The sequence below is a fragment of the Myripristis murdjan genome, chromosome 10 (assembly GCF_902150065.1).
Source record: "Myripristis murdjan chromosome 10, fMyrMur1.1, whole genome shotgun sequence".
In the NCBI taxonomy this organism is placed as follows: domain Eukaryota; kingdom Metazoa; phylum Chordata; class Actinopteri; order Holocentriformes; family Holocentridae; genus Myripristis; species Myripristis murdjan.
Window position 1 is genome coordinate 18,882,182 of NC_043989.1, and position 16,638 is coordinate 18,898,819.

General features: G+C 44.4%; 1 protein-coding gene across 7 annotated transcripts in view; it reads left to right on the forward strand.

Annotated features, from left to right (window-relative positions):
• nlgn3a (neuroligin 3a) overlaps window positions 1-16,638 on the forward strand; it is an 89,150-nt gene that overhangs the window by 71,452 nt on the left and 1,060 nt on the right. For all 7 annotated transcript variants that reach the window (XM_030061945.1, XM_030061943.1, XM_030061944.1 and 4 more), the window contains one exon: window positions 7,311-8,100. In XM_030061945.1, the coding sequence (XP_029917805.1) occupies window positions 7,311-8,100 (790 nt within the window). The remainder of the gene's footprint in view (window positions 1-7,310; window positions 8,101-16,638) is intronic.

Below are 16,638 nucleotides of genomic sequence, written 5' to 3' on the forward strand. Positions count from 1 at the left end.
TTGCACAATTTAGCAATACAAAAACATTGTCTTTTGAAACAAACCCTGTTCCATGCATAAAATTTCCTATTACATTCATGTATCATAAGATATTATGTTAGAATTAGCGTTCGGAAGTTGAACAGGTCATAATTCCCTCTGTAACATCTATTTTATATTGCTGTGAACACATTTCTAAATTTCTGCTTCAAACAACTGTATTTATTCGTGTTGCAGCCAAAAACTAAATTTTAGATTAGATTGCATTTGAAAACATCATGATAACGGAATAATTTATCTTTCCCCAACACGCTCTTTTTTTTTTTTCCTACTGAACAGAGTTTGAACGCATCCTAATTTAACTTGATGCAAGCTCTAACGATAACGAGGAGCCAACTGCAGCTCAGTGAGACCCGGGTCTCAGGAAACAGTGACCCTGTTTCAACTCAGAGTGCGTTATGATCCTCGTCTCTGTTCTGTCCTGACTCAGGGCCTGTAGGTCGACTCGGGTAAGATGCAGTTCTTGTGTTAGTCATTTTTTTGTCATTTGTGATGGTGCCTCCATGTGCTCTGGTTAAATAGTGCAACATGTGTGGCTTGCTTCACCTCTCTCTCTCTCTCTCTCTCTCTCTCTCTCTCTGTGCCTGTGTAATGTAAAGGCTATGAGAACATGGCATGGAGCTGACTTTTTTCCCCCCACATCCAAATAATAACAAGCAACTTCGGGTAGAAGAAATATCTGTTTCCATCATATTATTTGTGTTTTCTCAAATAGCGTACTCCAATTCAGATACATCTCTAAAAATTACTGTGAAACAAACACGTGATTTGACTGCGCAAGTTGCATACTATGGTAGGGAGATGGAGGAAGGGAGAGGAAACGCTAACGAAGAGCGAGAGGAGGCATGCTCATCTACAACATGACAGAAAATGTGTACGCTTTGGGACAGAATAGAGAAAATGATCCATAAGCGACTCCGAGTTGAAAGAGGGTCATAATTTCCTGAGGCCCTCGTCTCACTGAGCTGCAGTCGGCTCCTCGTTATCGTTAGAGGTTGCATCAAGTTACATTATGATGTGTTCAAGCTCTGTTCAGTATAAATGAGTGTTGTGCAAAAGTAAATTATGATGTTATCATGGTGTGTTGAAATTTAATCTTGTAAAATTTAGTCGTTGGCAAGAACCTTGAATAAATACAGTTGTTTGAAGGAGAAATTTGCTTGTTTTGACAGCAATACAGAATATGTATTAAAGAGGGAATAATGGCCTGTTCAACTTCCTAACACTAATTCTGGCCAATAGCTTATAATACATGAATTTAATATGGCACTTCATGCATTAAACAATGTTTTTGTGTCATTAAAATATGCAATAAAAATGTTGATTTTTCTAAAAGGAAATGTGCACCTGCACATTTTTTTTTCTTTTTTATATTTACTGTTGCTCTTCAGTAAAACACAGAGGTATTTCTTTTTCAATTACTGGATTAATCAATATGATAATTGATAGAATGCTGAGCAACAGTTCCAACAAGCAACAGTATGTGTGTTTTAATCCATGCAGAGGGAAAACAGCCAGAGTTTCTGCTGGAAAAACACACTTTCTTTGGCAGCTATCCTGTGTCAGCTCTAGGTCACCTATTACGAAATCAATCCTAACAGAATAAATCTGATTTAAAAGAAAAATGTGAATCTAGGCAACGAGGATGGTTGCCATAAAAGAACAAGAAAGGAAAGCCAAATCATGCATGCGATGAATCATAAGTGGTAAGATCTATTTGGGCCATCTTATGTCATGTTGCATTGTAATGTTAAAACACACAAATAACGCTAATGATGTTCATGCACGCATGCATTTGCACACACACACACACACGCTCATGCACGCACACAGACACACACGCAAGGGTACATATTCTCTGTGTGGCTGCTTTTATCTGTCAGCTTATAGTGTGGCTTTGTAGCCTGAGGGAAGCCAGGAAGTGTATTCAGTGGCACTACTACTGTCTCAGAAAGCCACCACTTGCCCTTTCCTGATAGCGTCAGCATCGATTTGATGTTGACGAGTCTGATGTCGGGCAGAAGTTTTAATGGCACAGAAAGACATTGTAGGTATTGTTTGGGGGCTGCCAGACCGATGTCCAATTACCCATGGACTAATGCATGATCAGACCAGGGGCGCTTGTGTTTAAGTGGATGTGGCCTGTTGCACTGTAGGCTGTAGCCATGGAGACAGCAGCTTTAACCCTGTGTTACGAGCCTGCAAGTGTGTAACAATTAGGCTCATTTTGTTTTTTCAAGTATTTGTCTCCCAACTGTCGTTCAATGATTCGGGTGCTATTAAAGCCTCAAAATAGGGTTCTTATGAGGAAAACAATGACACAGAAGGTTCCTGCATTGAGATAAGCATTAGCAAAGACTAGAGGAAAACAAGACCGAAAACAGAGCCTGAGTGGAATCCAGCAAGAGAGTCAGAGCTACATTTATTGAGTGTGTCCAACTGAGTGCTAGCCTAGTTTTAGTGTAGAGGGAGAGAATTTCTGCAATAGCGGGGGTTTGTGGATAGTCTGCGGGTCTGTGGAGATTTGCTTACAGTGAGGAGATGGTGGAGGTAAGATGGCTCAGAGGATTCAGGCTCCACTGAACGCAGGCTTATGTCTAATAATCAGCAGGGAGGGACTCAGCGTGGTTCTTTGGAAAGAGGGAGTGAGACAGAAAGTGAGAGAGAGGAGGGACAGACAGCAGGCAGGAAAAGCAGAGAAGAAGAGGCAATGAAAAGGAGGCAAGGAAAAAGCAAGTACTGTACAAGACGTAGTAGGAGTTGGGGGAGAGAAAGAAAAAGAGGGAGAAAGAGAGAGAGATGTCCCTGTGGCCACGTTATTTCTCTCACAGAGCGTGGCTTTCATGTGTATAAGAAGAATCCTGATAAGATTTTGCTGCTTTACATATTTTCACCCCTATTAGCTCTTGAAGTCACATGTGGAATATTATTGGGAAATTTAATCCTTAACCCTATAAAATGTGACTCAGCCAATCTAAACTTTCAAGGTCATCGAGATAGAGGTAAAATTAGCGCCAATGTTGTCTTTGTAGGTCCTTTTTTTTTTTTTTTTTTTTCGGATGACTTTGCTAAGGTTGTAGGCGTTTTGCAGGATGAGTTTTACAGTTGCATATATCTCAGGGCCAGACTGATAAAACTCACTGTTGATGCTTCGGTGATTTTTGCCAGCTGTTCCGCATAACAAAGTGCAGTCATTTACGGTGCTTATCATGACATCATCGCCGGCAGAGCATCCTTGCCAGTTAACACAAAACCGAACACACATATATTTCCACAGACATACTGTACATAACTCCATCCTATCTCCATCCAGAGGAATGATCCGAAGCACAGTCACGTCATGCATTGCCTCTCCGGAGATTCAGCTTGGTAATTTTCCTGCAGCATCTATCTAATATCAACATTTCATCCATATTTGCCTTTGTCAAAGCATGGACTGAGCCAAGAAATCTGATTACCAAATAGGAGCTGAGGATTAGTAAGCCTTGTGCTACAATATCTCAGTCTTCACTGAAGAGTTTGCTGTATGCTTTCAGAAATGTAAATGACATGCACCAGCTAATTGACTCAAGGCCTCTGGACTTTTGCGTGTTTGTTCAAGCTTGCTTTTGTCTGTGTGCCTGTGTGTGTGTGTGTGTGTGTGTGTGTGTGTGAGGACGGTGGCTCTAACCTATGTGGTGGTCGTCATGCCCCAAGGCCGACCTTTTTTTTTCTATCAGCGGTGAATTATCTCCAAGCTGCTCTGCCAATCCAGGGCCCCGCACCGCACGGCCGTTTAACGGGTGTCTAGCAAGGGGGCAGCGCGGTCGAGGTCGGCAAACCACAGCGCAGAGGCGGCTGCAGAGCGATGCGACAGCACTTTAGCAGGGGCCCAATGAGTGATTACCTCGGAGCTCCAGTCATAATTCAGTGTGACCTCAATCTGCCAGCAAAGCTATGGTTTGATGGATCTCCTCACAGTTTGGGTGTCGGGTTCTCGCATGTCAAACACGGACAGATAAAGACGGGGCTATCTGCTGGCTTTACAAAGCAAAAACATGCTAGATACAAAAGCGAGGCACATGAGGACAGAGATCCCCTCAAACCTGATATGCCTTCTTTCCACTCCCAATTCATAAGGATGTCCTAATATGAATCATTCACTATGTAGATGTTGTAGTAGATAGTCAAGACAAAACAATGTCACAAATGGTTAGCCCTCATCATAATGATGCATGTCATCTGTCGGTCTATTCATCATCATTATGTCTTATCAATCAAAGTCAGCATGAATGCACACACACACACACACACACACACACACACACACACACACACACACACACACACACACTTCCTCCCAGTGTGGATAATTAGTGGATTCCCTCAGTAGGTGATCGAGCCTGTGCTCCTCTCTCCTCTCTCTCTGACCTTCCCCAGTGAGCTTTCTACCACAGTGGGGCCCATCACACGCGTAGCACCAATGCAAATTTACTGGTACAGTGACAGCTTATGTGCACTGGATTTATCTGTTTCTCTACAAACAGTGGTAAACCCTCAGTCTTTCTGCCTCCCCCTTATCAACCAAAGCTTGGGATAAATCTAGTCGTGTCAACCTAACTCCAGCCCCCTCAGTCGCTGGCCATCTAGAGGCTTGGGTACAGGCATGGCTAGACCCAGTACTGGGACCAAGCCTAGTTTCATTCCTCCCACCTTCCTCAATTATGGCAAACAGATTTGATATATGTCTCTCAAATCGCCTTGGCCATCACGGGAACTGCTAGGCTGGCAAACATTTTCCTACAGCAACTTCTGATCAAAGACATTTAGAAAGTGGCTGTGGCACGGCGGGCGGCATTGGGATTCAGGACAGATCCCCCGCACCATGACTGGCTCTGTTTGCACGGTGCAATCTGAGTTGAGATGTGAAGAAGAGCAATATCACTGAAGTGGGAGGGGACGGGAAGGGAGGGCAGGGGAGGAGGAGAAGGGAGGGGTGGCAGGATTAAGCCCCAGCCCCCTCTGCCTCTGAGCGGCCATCTTTCATCTTGCGGCTGCCCCTCTAATGCTTTCAAGTGGGTGAAACCCTCGACATCTGCTTCCGCTCCCTGGGATACAGCCCAGGCCATCGTCCTGCAGAGATGCGCAACCACAGGACAGCTCCAAAGGGGAGTGTCAGGGCAAGGCCATAGACTGCTGATGGTCTTATTTACATAGAATAAGACGGAGGCACTCCGAAATAAAAAAGATATGGTTTATTGCCGAGACACACAGACAGGGTTACATAGGCACGTGGACTTACATAGACATAGATATGCAAGTGCACACACATACAAAGGTTAAATCAAACACTTCACTAATGCTCACCCATGTTCTGAAAGCTTCACTGCCCACGCAAAATCGCACATACTCACACTTAAATGCTCAAATTATGGCAGATACGTAAACGCACTTACCACAGAAACATTTCACAGTTCACTCACCCAGACACATTCATTCTGCTTACTACTTGCAAACAAATAAATGTAAATAGCTCTGTAAATAAGCACTTCATCTTCGCCAAGGAGAAATAAGCCCCCCGCCGCTTCTGATTAAGACTACCAAAGTGATATATCTGGCACTTAAGTCGGCTGTTTACCTCATAAACACAAAGACTTAAACACAGACACAGCCACCCACACCGATGCAGAAATACCACAAACTGAGTCGAAGTGCTGGATGCATCTCTGTTAGTCTCTGGCACTGAGCTGTCTAATTACCTATTGATATACAGCGTCTTCGTAATAAAGCATGCACCATTTCAAGTGTGTTTTATCAAAAAGTGCCTTACAATAACATTAGCACATACATTTCCAGTCCAACTCTTGACTCTGGCAGTGCGAGTGTCATGTTCTACCCACTAAGCAACAAAGGAGCATGGTCAAGTGGTTAGCGCTTAGTCACTGCTTTTCTGTGACATTTTGAAAAGAACTGTAAAATGGCCCTTGTGAACCTGAAACCAAATCGGGAGGACAGACTGAGTGGTACAGTCATGACAGAGACTGGAAGGCATTTTGATGTAAGGTAGGCCAGCCAAAGGCAGAGGGATGTCGTGAGGACCTCCCCTCCGCCGTCTTAAAGGAGAAATAATTCAAAGGAACGCAATGCAATTATTTCAGAGGAAGTAATGCTCATTACTTTGGATCTGTGCCTTGTGGTGAAAAGTCATTTTGAATTTTCCTCAGACTGCTCTGCAACCCAAACATGCCCCTTCCCCCACACACGTACACACACACAATATTCTTATATAGATACTCTTCTGGTTGGGTGGTCTAGTTTGAGTTTTATTTCTGTTATTAAAAACAGGAGACAGTGTTGCTCTGTTCAATTGTCTTCTTTGTAAAAGCCTCTTAGCAAACACTGTTTCATAATGTGCTAGTGTTGTATTCCTTAGATAAAGTGAATATCTGCAGCTCAATACCTTCCGATAGCGTAGAGAGTAGGAGTCTTTATTTATAGCCCTCCACCCACGCTCTACCGTAGAATTTAGCGATCTTTAAGGTTAAAATGACTCATGATTTTTTTAAACTTAGCAAGGCATAGTTGATGCAGAGTTATTGTGTGTATGTGCTTGTGTGTGTTTGTTTGTACGTGTGTGTGTGTGAGAGAGAGAGAGAGAGAGAGAGAGAGAAAGTGTGTTTGTGTGTGCGCACATGTTTGAAAAAAAAAAGATCTAAACATTTGCATCTGTATCTATAATTGCACTGTTTGAGGTTAGGCCAATTTAAGCTACCTTGATAAGTATGTTAACAGAGGCAGGGTATAAACACAGCCATCATTTATTCATGAACACTAACAGAACTCTGCTGCATTTTTAGTAATGTTTTATCTTGGGTATGGTATGGTCTAGATTGCCAGGTTTTGATGCCTCTTCCATTTGCAGCAAGGCCTATAGAGCTGCGCTGGCAGCATCTGTTCCTGACAGACACACAGAGTTCATTATTGAGAGAGCATATAGAGATGGATGGAACAGCAGAAGATGAGAGACAGAATGCTGATTCCATCCTCTGTCTGCTAGCTGTCTGTGAGACCAGGCCATCTGCACATTCATTATCACGGCCATGATTTCATCATTGCATCGTGTGGCAACATGAGTTGCTCTGTCTGGCCTTTGTAACTCTTATCAAATGCATAGCTGACAGGCCCCTTTTGATTATGGTGACAACAAAATGAACAACTACCATGTTGTGTAGTATGTAACCGAATTATCCACACTAAACACCATCCTGTTTCTCTCCTGTGTGCCTGTGCAGGTCTCTTCCACAGAGCCATCATCCAGAGTGGGTCAGCTCTGTCCAGCTGGGCAGTGAACTATCAGCCAGTCAAGTACACGCGTCTTCTAGCGGAGAAAGTGGGGTGTAATGTCCTGGACACCCTGGACATGGTGGACTGCCTGAGAAAGAAGAATTCCAGGGAGCTGGTGGAGCAGGACATCCAGCCCGCTAGGTACCACGTGGCCTTTGGACCTGTCATCGACGGCGACGTCATCCCTGATGACCCCGAGATCCTGATGGAGCAGGGTGAGTTTCTTAACTACGATATCATGCTGGGCGTCAACCAAGGCGAGGGGCTGCGGTTCGTAGAGAACGTGGTGGACTCAGAGGACGGCGTCTCTGGCAACGACTTCGACTTTTCTGTGTCAGACTTTGTGGACAGTCTGTATGGCTACCCGGAGGGCAAGGATACGCTGCGAGAGACCATCAAGTTCATGTACACAGACTGGGCAGACCGGGACAATCCAGAGACCAGACGCAAGACCCTGGTGGCTCTTTTCACCGATCACCAGTGGGTGGAGCCGTCTGTGGTGACAGCTGATCTGCACGCCCGCTACGGCTCGCCCACCTACTTCTACGCCTTCTACCATCACTGCCAGAGCCTGATGAAGCCCGCCTGGTCAGATGCCGCACATGGGGATGAAGTGCCCTATGTTTTTGGGATCCCCATGATCGGCCCTACTGACCTCTTCCCCTGTAACTTCTCAAAGAATGATGTAATGCTCAGTGCTGTGGTCATGACCTACTGGACCAATTTTGCCAAGACTGGGTGAGTAAAATGATTCCGTTTTATTTCATGTATCAATACTTCACATTTAGATCAGCCTGGTCTTCAGCTTGTAACATGGGTCTGTGAAAATAGCAGAAACAAGTTATTCACAAGTTATGGAAACCAGTGATGCTCGATTCCAAACTCTTGACTTTGTTTAAAGGCAGCATCTGAGAAAAATCCTATCTTGGCCCTGTGAAAACTACTTCTGCACTGCGAAAAGAGGCTGCAAGGGGAAAAAAGGATACCCTACAGTGGATAGAATAGGACAAAAAAGCATTTTTCAACAGAGACATTTTTTCAGAGGTGTTTTTTTGTCTGGCCTTCCTGGGTCTCAGTCTGAAAAACCTGAGACATATTGAATCTGAGGAAGATTAAATGTTCCTCCATAAATGTGTGCAGGGCTGTGCGTGCTTGGCTGAGTGTTTGGGTAGAGTATATGTGCATGGTTGCCTGCCCTTCTGTGTACATCTGTTTGTGCATGTGTGTGCGTGTGTGTGTGTGTACTTGTGGTTCACTGGAAATACTATCTGTTCTATTATTCTGAAACCCAAAAGACGCAGAGACTTATCAGTGAGGCATATCAAACTCTGCCTGCCCACGGCTGTATCGATTGCTCAGCCTGGACCCAGTCGATCACTCGTGCCCCGGGTGACTCCTGCTCCCCGCCGCGCACAATTCCAAACACACCCATCACAAATCCGGCCCATTTGTATGAGGACTACCACAAATCACTTCTAACAATTGAAATGTAATTTGACTATTTCTGTTACCAGAGAAATATCGATCCCATCCCAAACGACTTATAATCGTTCAATATTTTATCTCGTCCTATATCATCGAGCTCTCCAGTCAGGTGACATTTACATTCGGTTGTCTGGCTGATGAGGCTGACCCCGAGGCCATGGGGTTCTGCTAATGGCAGTCCAGTGCAGATGGACTGATATCTGCTGTGTTTGCTCCTCAGCGAAAGCACTGAAGTTCATTAGTCGTGCTCTGGCTAAACAGCTGTCTCCTCCTGCCCTTCAGCCATCTTGTGTCAAAATATACAGATGTAAAGCGTAGATACAGATTAAATTTAGTGCTTGTCCTTCTAGGAATGTTTTCTATCATTATAAGATAGAGGAAGAGAGGATGTGGCTTTTTTTTTATTATTATTATTTTAATGAGAAATGTGGCTGGACTGTGATGCCCGAAGGTAAAAATGCAGACTGCTAATACACTGAATCCCTGCGACTGTGGACGTTATGATGTCTGTGGTATTCGTCATGATTTAGCGTGACAGCCTGACCATATTGCCTTACCTATGCCCACACAGATTCAACGCCATGCCACGGGAAGTTCATCCTAACGTGGTCAACACCTCAGCCAGCAGCAGAACCTGAAACATAAAGTTGCAAGTTAATACTGACCTGAGGCTTGTTTTGTAGATTTCTGCATCACTGACTGAGATTAGAAGCAGCGGGATGGTAAACTGGTCCTAGATCCATGCTTATGAGTAGTATCCACCCTATGGTGTGTTGCCTTGGCGTTACTCCAGACACAGGGATTACAGGCAGGCCAACAGTGGGCACTGAGCTGGTAAAGAGCCTAGGATTAGATGCCAGGATAATAGAAAACTCAGAGTGCTGCTCCAAAGGGTAATTTTACTCCAACCCAAGTAAAGGACTCTACCACTGAATCCCGTGGGTGGACACTGTAATATATTTCCCATAGATTTATAAGTTCATCCTCATTAAGACTGCACTAGGGGATATAGATCCTCCTCCACCACCACCCGGCCCAATCTGGCTCTGGAGGACGCCCTTTTAATTAAGACCCAGTTGAATTCCCCTTGCCTGAGTGGCCCGTCCAAGATAGCCAACCTCCCTATATCTGTACAGCAACTCTCACTCCCCTCCCAGATGTTCATAATGAACTGACCCAGATTGCACTTCCTGCCCCCGTCTCTAAATCGGCTGTTGAAACATGTGTGACACGATGTTGAGACACTTGGGCTGCATGTCAACAGTGTGTATCATAGCAGCGTTCCCCCCAAAGCTCTTCCTGTCCCCGGCTCTCATGTGTCATCTTTACAGGGCAAATCCCTGCCCATGCGCTTTTTTTCCCCTCTCCATCAGTGTCAGTGAAGCATAAAAGCATACAGAGGGAGTGCATGCTGTCAAATCTTCTTAGTGTGTGTGTGTGTGTGTGTGTTTGTGTGTGTTTGTGTGTGATTGTGGGAGTGTGTGTGTATGTGTGTGTTTACACTATGAGGCTGTTCTTTCCTGAGAGTTAGGGATGTTTCAGAAGCTGGAGATTTACTCAGCTCTGCAGAGTTGTTTTCTTGGCCGCAACATTTGTTTTACTATTGACAGGCAAAATTGGCCTGTGCTGTACAATGCAACAACAACTTCTTTTAAATAGTTTTTCTTAAACTTTGCCACAAGTCCATACAGTGCGACTTTCCCCTCCTCACACCACGCTCCCGAGCACAAACACAAGCACGACATGAATGCGCGCACATACGCAGAACACTGGCATCACTTCAGAAAAGACACAATGATGAAAAGGCTAAGAAAAGATCAATCATAATGGATCATTAGTGCTGTAAATATGTTGGTGCATCAAGTCCTCTGACTTCCTGTCTTTTTCGTGCCGCCTGGTGCTCATTTCCCCTGTTCTGTGTGTGAGTCGGGCCTCATGCTGTGCAAAGCCTTGCTAGGTAGTTAAAGAGCAGAGCGCTGCCATGTATTGAATTTATTTTTCTTCATTCTCTTGCACCGCCGCTCACATTCCTCATCTCACTTGCTCTCTCTCTCTCTCTCCCTCCCATTATTCTGCACAAAAAACAAGTATTTGCATGTATTATGTGCTCGACATGGACTAAAACATTCAATATCGATTACGTTGTGTTTAGTGACAACGGCAAATATAGATGGGAATATCTGTATTCCTAGTGTAATATAACATCTACATGCTTTGATTTATAGCCCTATAAACTGATTTGTGATTCTTTGTCTTCTTTCCAAGTTAATCGAACAACCTTCCCCCGTAGGGTTAACAATGTATATAGATCAACCTATACACCCCTAACCCTCTGTTTGACCTCATTCATGCACTGCCGCAACCTCTTTTACCCCAGCTGTCTGCTAATTACATCACTCATCCCCAACCCCCTCTACTCATCCTTTCTCTGACTTATCTCACATTCCCTTCAACCTCCCTCATTAGGGACTGCTCAGCCTGGACCAGCCCACATTGTGGAGCTGGCCTGCGTATGGTTAGCTTTGTAGAAAAACACAGCGCTGAACAGCCACCTACCTACTCCATTAAGTAGCCACTCACTTGATAGGAGATTTGTAGCCAATACCCTGATTTGCATTAGAGAAGGTAAGGAAGTGGTGTGGCTTGTTAAGAGGCCTGGATGCCATTGATCGGTGTCTATGCTGTGCACGGAATGTAATGAGAGGAGGAGGGCAGGAAAGGAGGAAAAGAAGGAGTAAGTGTGTATGTTGTGCAGCCCACGTGAAAGTGCTTATTATATTTAAAATGAAGTAAAAGTAGTTTCCAGCGGACTGAATGATATGGAAGAAGGGAGAGAAAACGAACAGAGGGAAGGTGTGTGTGTGTGTGTGTGTGTGTTTATGTATATGTATTTGGCTTGTTTGCTGCCACTCATCAAATCAAACAAATCAATAGCATCCATAATAAGGAGTGGTCCGAGAGCTGTGTCCTCCACCACTCCTGCACGCCCCAAAGTCACAGCGCCTCGCCCTGCATCACTTAGCCTGCTCAACCGAAGACTGCCATTAAATATGAACCACGCATCACTCAGCCCTCTACCCCAGCATGCAACCACATGAAGGGTAAAAGAGCACAGCCTGATAATTTGCCTGCGCAGTGCTGAAGTTGCCCCCCTGTGCTGAGCCAAGACAAGTCTGCAAAAAGAATTAGACGGAGTGTATTTATTAAAAATTTACACTGAATGTATGAAAAGGCATTGGGCCCCATCTGTTGAAATGGAGGTTGCAATCAATTCGGTGCTTACTTTGTGTAACCTGGTAAGTAGATAAACAACTGCAGGGGGTGAATTTATTGCACAACAACAATAATAACAAAAATTGCTCCCCAAAAAAAAAAAAAAAAAGAAAGAAAGAAACAGGGTTCATCCTTGCATATTTTAGCAGCTTAGCAAAGCGAACATCAGTGCCACTGAATTAATGCATGTTCCTTGTTTTATATTGGGGAGCTATGCTCAGCTCAGGAATTCAGAGACCTTGAGTGTAGTGAAAATAGATTCTTGTCTTCCGCCTTAGGGCACCTAAACGTGTCTTTTCAGATTTGGTGATGGCTAGGTCTATGATCATTCAAGCGCTTCAAATTACATCAGGATGAAAAGGGGAAGGAGGTACATGGGAAATGAAAAAAAGAAAGAAAATGATATTCATTCTTTCCTCCTATCTACCTTTTACATCAGTGCTTGCAGATAGGGCTGGGAATAGGTAATGAGCTAAGTCCTCATTCTGCCACGCGTGTTGAGCTGTGAGGTGTGTCTGTCAGCTGAGGTGGCACACCACCCTATAGAATCACTGTTTATCAGCTATGGGAGGGCTGTGTAATATCAGCATGGAGAGCCTTGTCTTCATCTCTGCACAGTGTGTGTGCGCCTTTGTGAATTGTGACATGGCTCGCTGTTCAAGTGCTGCACCTCCACGTGGACAGCCCCAGAGGTCATTCCACCACAGGCACATATGCACAAATACACACATAAACACAAGCACGTGCGGAAAAACCCAAGATGAAATACACACGCACAAACTCACAGTCAATCACACACACAAACACATGGGGGCACTTTAACACGCTTCACTAACCAAGGTTAGCGGGGGTCAGCAGGTCACGTTGAGGGAGGGCTGAAGAGGAGATGAAGGAGTGGTTTATAGCGCCGGGCCGAAGTACCACAGCCATATGAACACATCAGAGGAAATCTGAAAGGCCATTAAAACGCCTGCTTTTATGGGTGTAATAATCCCTCTCCTCTGCCTGGGAGCCCAGCCACGGCTCCAACGACCATCCGGATTAAGTGGGAGGTCTGACAGGAGGTAGGCTATCAGCTAATGCAGGGGAGCTCTGAGAGTCCAACAGGACCACAAACATTATGCCAGAGCTGCTCATACAGCTCACACCGAGGCATATGCTGTGGAGCCGAACACATACAGGGAGCTCCGTAAGTGTTTGGACAGCAACACACGGTTCAGTGTTTTAGCTCCAGACTGTTATGACTTTGAATGTGAAATGATACAATGACCATGCGGTTTGAGAGCTTCGGAGTGTCAGCTTTAATTTGCGGGTATTCAGGCACATCAAATGAACAGTCAAAGCACTACAGCCCCTTTCCGTGCTCGCCTCCAGCCCCCTCCGTTTCAGGGCGCCAAAAATGTTTTGACAGATTGAGATTATATTCAATAGTGAAGTCATTTTTTTTTTTTTTATCTTTAATGAAAAATCTTTACTGTACAGTGACTTCTAAAACTCCTCAACCCATCAAGATCTGCACACTGCGTTTCTTATCGTCAGGTTTTCTTGCTGGTCCTTTTTAATTCTAACGTATGGATCCCGTTCTGACTTGACTCAGCTAACTTCATAGTCATTAAACCATTTCACATCCAAAGTATTACGAGTGGAGAGTCAAAACAAAATGTCACTGTCACCAATATTGCATAATTAAATGCAGTATGGCTTATAATTTCCTTGTCATGGCGTATTATCTAGATGCTGCATTTACACTGTCATCTACAGAAAATTATTGCAGTGTGTGTATCACTATTACAATTTAAGAAAAATAGCAGCACAGCACCTGGGAAACAAGTGGATTTGTCTACATTGCATCATGCATCACCCACAATGTCCTAATGCAAATAGGGCAGGGTCACCTACTAGCTTTCAGCACACTGACAAGCAGGGACAAAACTACCACCTGTACGTCTGAAGCCTAAGAAAAGAACTTAAAAGGCAGCAGGCAGCCCAAAGTTAAGGCAGCAGTGGTAGAATTGTTCAAAGGAATGTTGCCTGTTTACTATTGACTTTGCAACAATTACCCAAGCATATGTGTGTGTAATTAGATAAGGCAGCCAGTTGTTCTCTAATGCGGCAAATCAAATTAACTAAAGATGCCACATTGATTTCTTTGTGTTCCCTAAATTATTCATCTTCACTTGCACTGAACCAGCCAGCCAGCCACCAAAGAGCTTTTCAGACTCCTCTGCACCACTGCTCCCTTGCTCCCTATATACACTGATTTGTTTTGTGAGATCTACCGCAAGTACCTTTTAGATATTTTTGCCATCACAATTCAGCAAATTGATCCTCCTGAGAAGAGAGCATTTGCAGTGTTATGGAAATGCCCGGAATTCCCATTAACTGAGATTGCGCTGGCCTGCGTGATTGGTTGTCATCTGCGTGCGTGCGTGCATGAGTGTGTGTGTGTGTGTGTGTGTGTGTGTGTGTGTGTATGTGTTTGAGAGAGAGAGAGAGAGAGAGAGAGAGAGAAAGTCTGCAGTGAGAATTCATGAAGCACGCAGGCTGCAGACGACCACGTCTCAGGCAGCTCCATTGACGTCCTGCTCTCTGGCATGTTGCGCACGGGGAGATCAATATGACCTTACCTCCACCACCCGCTCCTTTGAAACTTAATTACTGATATTCAGCTACAAAGTCATCATAGTCTGGCTGTCAATATTCATCGGGGATCATTACAGGCCTAATAAAAGAGGTTATTTACGGGCTGCTCTGCTGACACCGGCCCAGGTCCAGGGATTCAGCTCCAGCCATCTCAATTTGCCTTCCCTCTCTCCCTCTCTCTCCCTCCCTCTCTCTCTCTCTCCCCCTCTCTCTCTCACCTCTCCCAGAAGCACTGACCTGAAAAAGAAAAATTGACAGCAGAGAAACGAACAGGAGAATATGGAGGGTGAATTCTTCTGCCGTGGCTTTTAATTCTGCTGGCTGTGTTTCGAGTTTTTCAGCCAGCGCCAAAAAAACTATAGCTGCCATATCCCTAAATCCCCAACTAAATTTGAACTTTGCTTGCCACTGACATTGCAATCAGACCCACAAAAGGGATCTTTCATGACATTTTCAGAAATGTCTTGCAGATCACTGCCTTCCGCAACAAAACAGTTTTAGCTTCTCCACTTCTGTGACATTAATTATTGTGTCTTCAAGGCCACGGCACTGTTGTCTTGGTTCTTCGTTTTCAGAAACTCATTACTGCAGTACCAACAGCAATAGCACACCCACAGAAATCCTGTGTAAAGCTCCCACTCCTGACATTGTACAGCAACAAGGCATCAAGGAGTAGTGTGATTGTGGGAGATTGCTATATGTTAATTCACTCAATAAATCAATAGCTTCACTGTAATTGAAATGGTTGGCCATCCAAGTTGAGACAGCGGTGATGAAAGCTAAAAAGTGAAACACTGAACCCTGTAGATCAAAGCCGGTACTGCGCCTGGATGAATTTTCTCTCTTTCTCGCTCTCTCTCTCTCTCTCTCTCACACACACACACACATTACTTACATCTCTCACTCAGTCCCACACAAACCCAAACATACTCATATCCACGCACACACACTCATACACAGCTCTGCAGTTCCCTCTTAGTGTCTTGATTAATATGGTCCACTTTACATCAGTACACTGGAAGCTAATGCACACTGTGCTGCCTTCCCTGAGCAATTAGCAGAGGGGCTCCAGTAGCGTTGGATTATCAACAACAAGATGCCTCCTGACGCGAGCCCTAAAGCCTGCTGACTTATTCATACGTGTTTACTTTAAAAGCCTCTGCCCTGGTTTTGTGGGTGGGCTGCATCAGACCTGAATTAAGAACAACATCTGGGAAGAAAAGAGAGGGGGACAAGACATACAAGCATATTATACCCACGGAGATGGCTTAAAGTGGATAGGGATGAGGTGCCGCTGCCTGTGGTTTGTGCTTGGAGGTCTCCTGTGATAGATATAAATTGCTACATGGCTGGGCAAAATGCACAAATGGACTAAATGAGTGTTTCAGTGCCATTTGAGGTAGTTACAAAGTGTGGAACGCACACACCACACCATACACACCTGGGTCTGTTATTAAATGTTGTTCTGGGTGCTTGCTTTAGACCATGGGCTGATGTATGTGCACCACCATATGAGGCAAGATCAATAAATCTCAGAATATAACTGGACCTAGGGCCTGAACGTAGGGCTGAGCAATATGGATAAAATGAAAGATTGCGAGGTCTTTAACTAAATACCTCAGTTGATAGAGTGTTGATATTTTAGGGAAGACTATTGGTGCTTCCATAAGATATTTACACACGAGATTCTTGATGATCAGCCATTAGTAATGTGGATGTGATCGTTAAGCAGGTGGAGGCAAATAACAGAACAGCTACAACGGTCTAATAAGTTCAGAAAATTGCGTGTACTGTAATGCATCGAAAATCCCAGATAATATATGACAATATCGATACAGTATTGATATATTGGCAAACCCTAATTGAACCCGTTTC